Raw genomic sequence first — 2,166 nt, 5'->3', positions numbered from 1 at the left:
GTGTGTGTGTGTGTGTGTGTGTGTGTGTGTGTGTGTGTGTGTGTGTGTGTGTGTGTGTGTGTGTGTGTGTGTGTGTGTGTGTGTGTTGTAGTAAACTTAATTCCGTTGTATTTCTCTGTTATCCAGGAGAGAAGGTTACACATGTATGTCATCTACTGTCAGAACAAGCCCCGCTCCGAGTTTGTCGTGGCTGAATATGACGCATTCTTCGAGGTGAGTGTTATTTGAGCAGCTCAGTTATGTCTTCTCTGAAGTAAAGTGCTCTGTCTGATGATGTTGTTGGTTTTTCTGTCAGGAGGTGCAGCAGGAGGTAAACTCCAGACTGTCCATCAGCGATTACCTGATCAAACCCATCCAGAGGATCACCAAATACCAGCTCCTGCTCAAGGTATTAGCTACTGAATTACACAATGATTATATCCTTACAATGCTTACCATGCACCATAGTTCCCACTAAACTATCATAGACTTGCATGGAATCTGAGCCATGCACCACTGTTCAAATGTTTGGGATCAGTATGTTTTTTTTAAAGAAGTCTCTTATGCTTGCCAAGGCTGCATTTATTTGATACAAATACAATAAAACTGTAATATTGTGAAATATTAGTACAATTTAAACTAATTTCTTTTTAATATATTTTAAAATTGTAATTTATTTCTGTGATGCAAAGTTGAATTTTCAGCATCATTACTCCAGTCTTCAGTGTCACATGATCCTTCAGAAATCCTTCTAGTATGCTAATTTGTTCAAGAAACATTTCTAGTTATTATCAGTCAAAAACAGTTGTGCCGCTTAATATTTTTGTGGAGACTGTGATGCAGTTTTTCTTTGATGCACATAGAAAGACAGCATTTATTTGGAATATACATTTTTGTAACAATGTTAAAGTCTTTACTCAGTCCTTGCTGAATAAAAGCATTAAAGGGATAGTTCACCCAAAAATGAAAATTATCCCATGATTTACTCACCCTCAACCCATCCTAGGTGTATATGCCTTTCTTCTTTCAGACGAATACAATCGGAGTTATATAAAAAAAATATCCTGGCTCTTCCAAGCTTTATAATGGCAGTGAGTGGTTTTTTTTTTCAATAGTCCAAAAGAAGTCCAATAAAGCGCATCCATCCATCATAAAAAGTGTCCCACATGGCTCTGGGGGGTGAATACAGGCCTCCTTACTCTACGCCTACATCTTCTTTGATGCACATACAAAGACAGCATTTATTTGGAATATACATTTTTGTAACAATGTTAAAGTCTTTACTCAGTCCTTGCTGAATAAAAGCATTAAAGGGATAGTTCACCCAAAAATGAAAATTATCCCATGATTTACTCACACTCAACCCATCCTAGGTGTATATGCCTTTCTTCATTCAGACGAATCCAATCGGAGTTATATTAAAAAATATCCTTGCTCTCCCAAGCTTTATAATGGCAGTGAGTGTTTTTTTTTTTCAATAGTCCAAAAGAAGTCCAATAAAGCGCATCCATCCATCATAAAAAGTGTCCCACATGGCTCTGGGGGGTGAATACAGGCCTCCTTACTCTACGCCTACATCCTACGTCATTGGCCGGAATGAACGTGCATACAACAGTTAGCGGAAGCTAGAGATTACTGTTTATAAAATTTTAAATATGGATTTTTTTCTTACAAAAACGCATCGATTCGCTACAGGAGGCCTTCATTTTTGGGTAAACTATCCATTTAAGTACATTTTAAAAAATGTCTTATTGACCCCAAACTTAAATTTTTTTTAAGACTCAGAAACCCAGAATACACTAGCCATAACATGGCAACGCACTAAAAACACCCAGAAAACAAGGCTCATTTAAATAGTCGTTGGAGAATCTGTAGTCTGTACCCGCGTACACATCTCTCAGTATGTGGGTGTTAGCAGATTACCGAGGGATCTTCTGTGGTCTTTCTCCACTTAAGTAACTAATAAAATAAGAGTCAGAACAGTGTGTGTTTATTGAATTGTAAACCCTTTTCTCACTAAAGCTGTGCATAAACATATGCTCTGCACAGCAAGCCTTGAAGGAACAAATATGCATTCATAAATCACTCTGAACGTTGTCCTCATTCAGTCTATTACAGTTTGCATGGTTGCATGGTGGCCCTGTTTTTATTATATATATACAGTATATATATATATATATATATATA

General features: G+C 37.0%; 1 protein-coding gene across 1 annotated transcript in view; it reads left to right on the top strand.

The window, feature by feature from the left end:
• The window catches only part of LOC107584838 (kalirin-like), a 97,112-nt gene that overhangs the window by 80,429 nt on the left and 14,517 nt on the right, over nt 1-2,166 (top strand). Inside the window, exons 38-39 of the mRNA XM_016271601.1 lie at nt 127-213; nt 296-388. Of these exons, the coding sequence (XP_016127087.1) occupies nt 127-213; nt 296-388 (180 nt within the window). The remainder of the gene's footprint in view (nt 1-126; nt 214-295; nt 389-2,166) is intronic.

This window comes from Sinocyclocheilus grahami, unplaced genomic scaffold (assembly GCF_001515645.1).
Source record: "Sinocyclocheilus grahami isolate Dianchi unplaced genomic scaffold, SAMN03320097.WGS_v1.1 scaffold63.1, whole genome shotgun sequence".
Lineage (NCBI taxonomy): Eukaryota > Metazoa > Chordata > Actinopteri > Cypriniformes > Cyprinidae > Sinocyclocheilus > Sinocyclocheilus grahami.
This window is presented reverse-complemented; position numbering and strand designations above follow the sequence as displayed.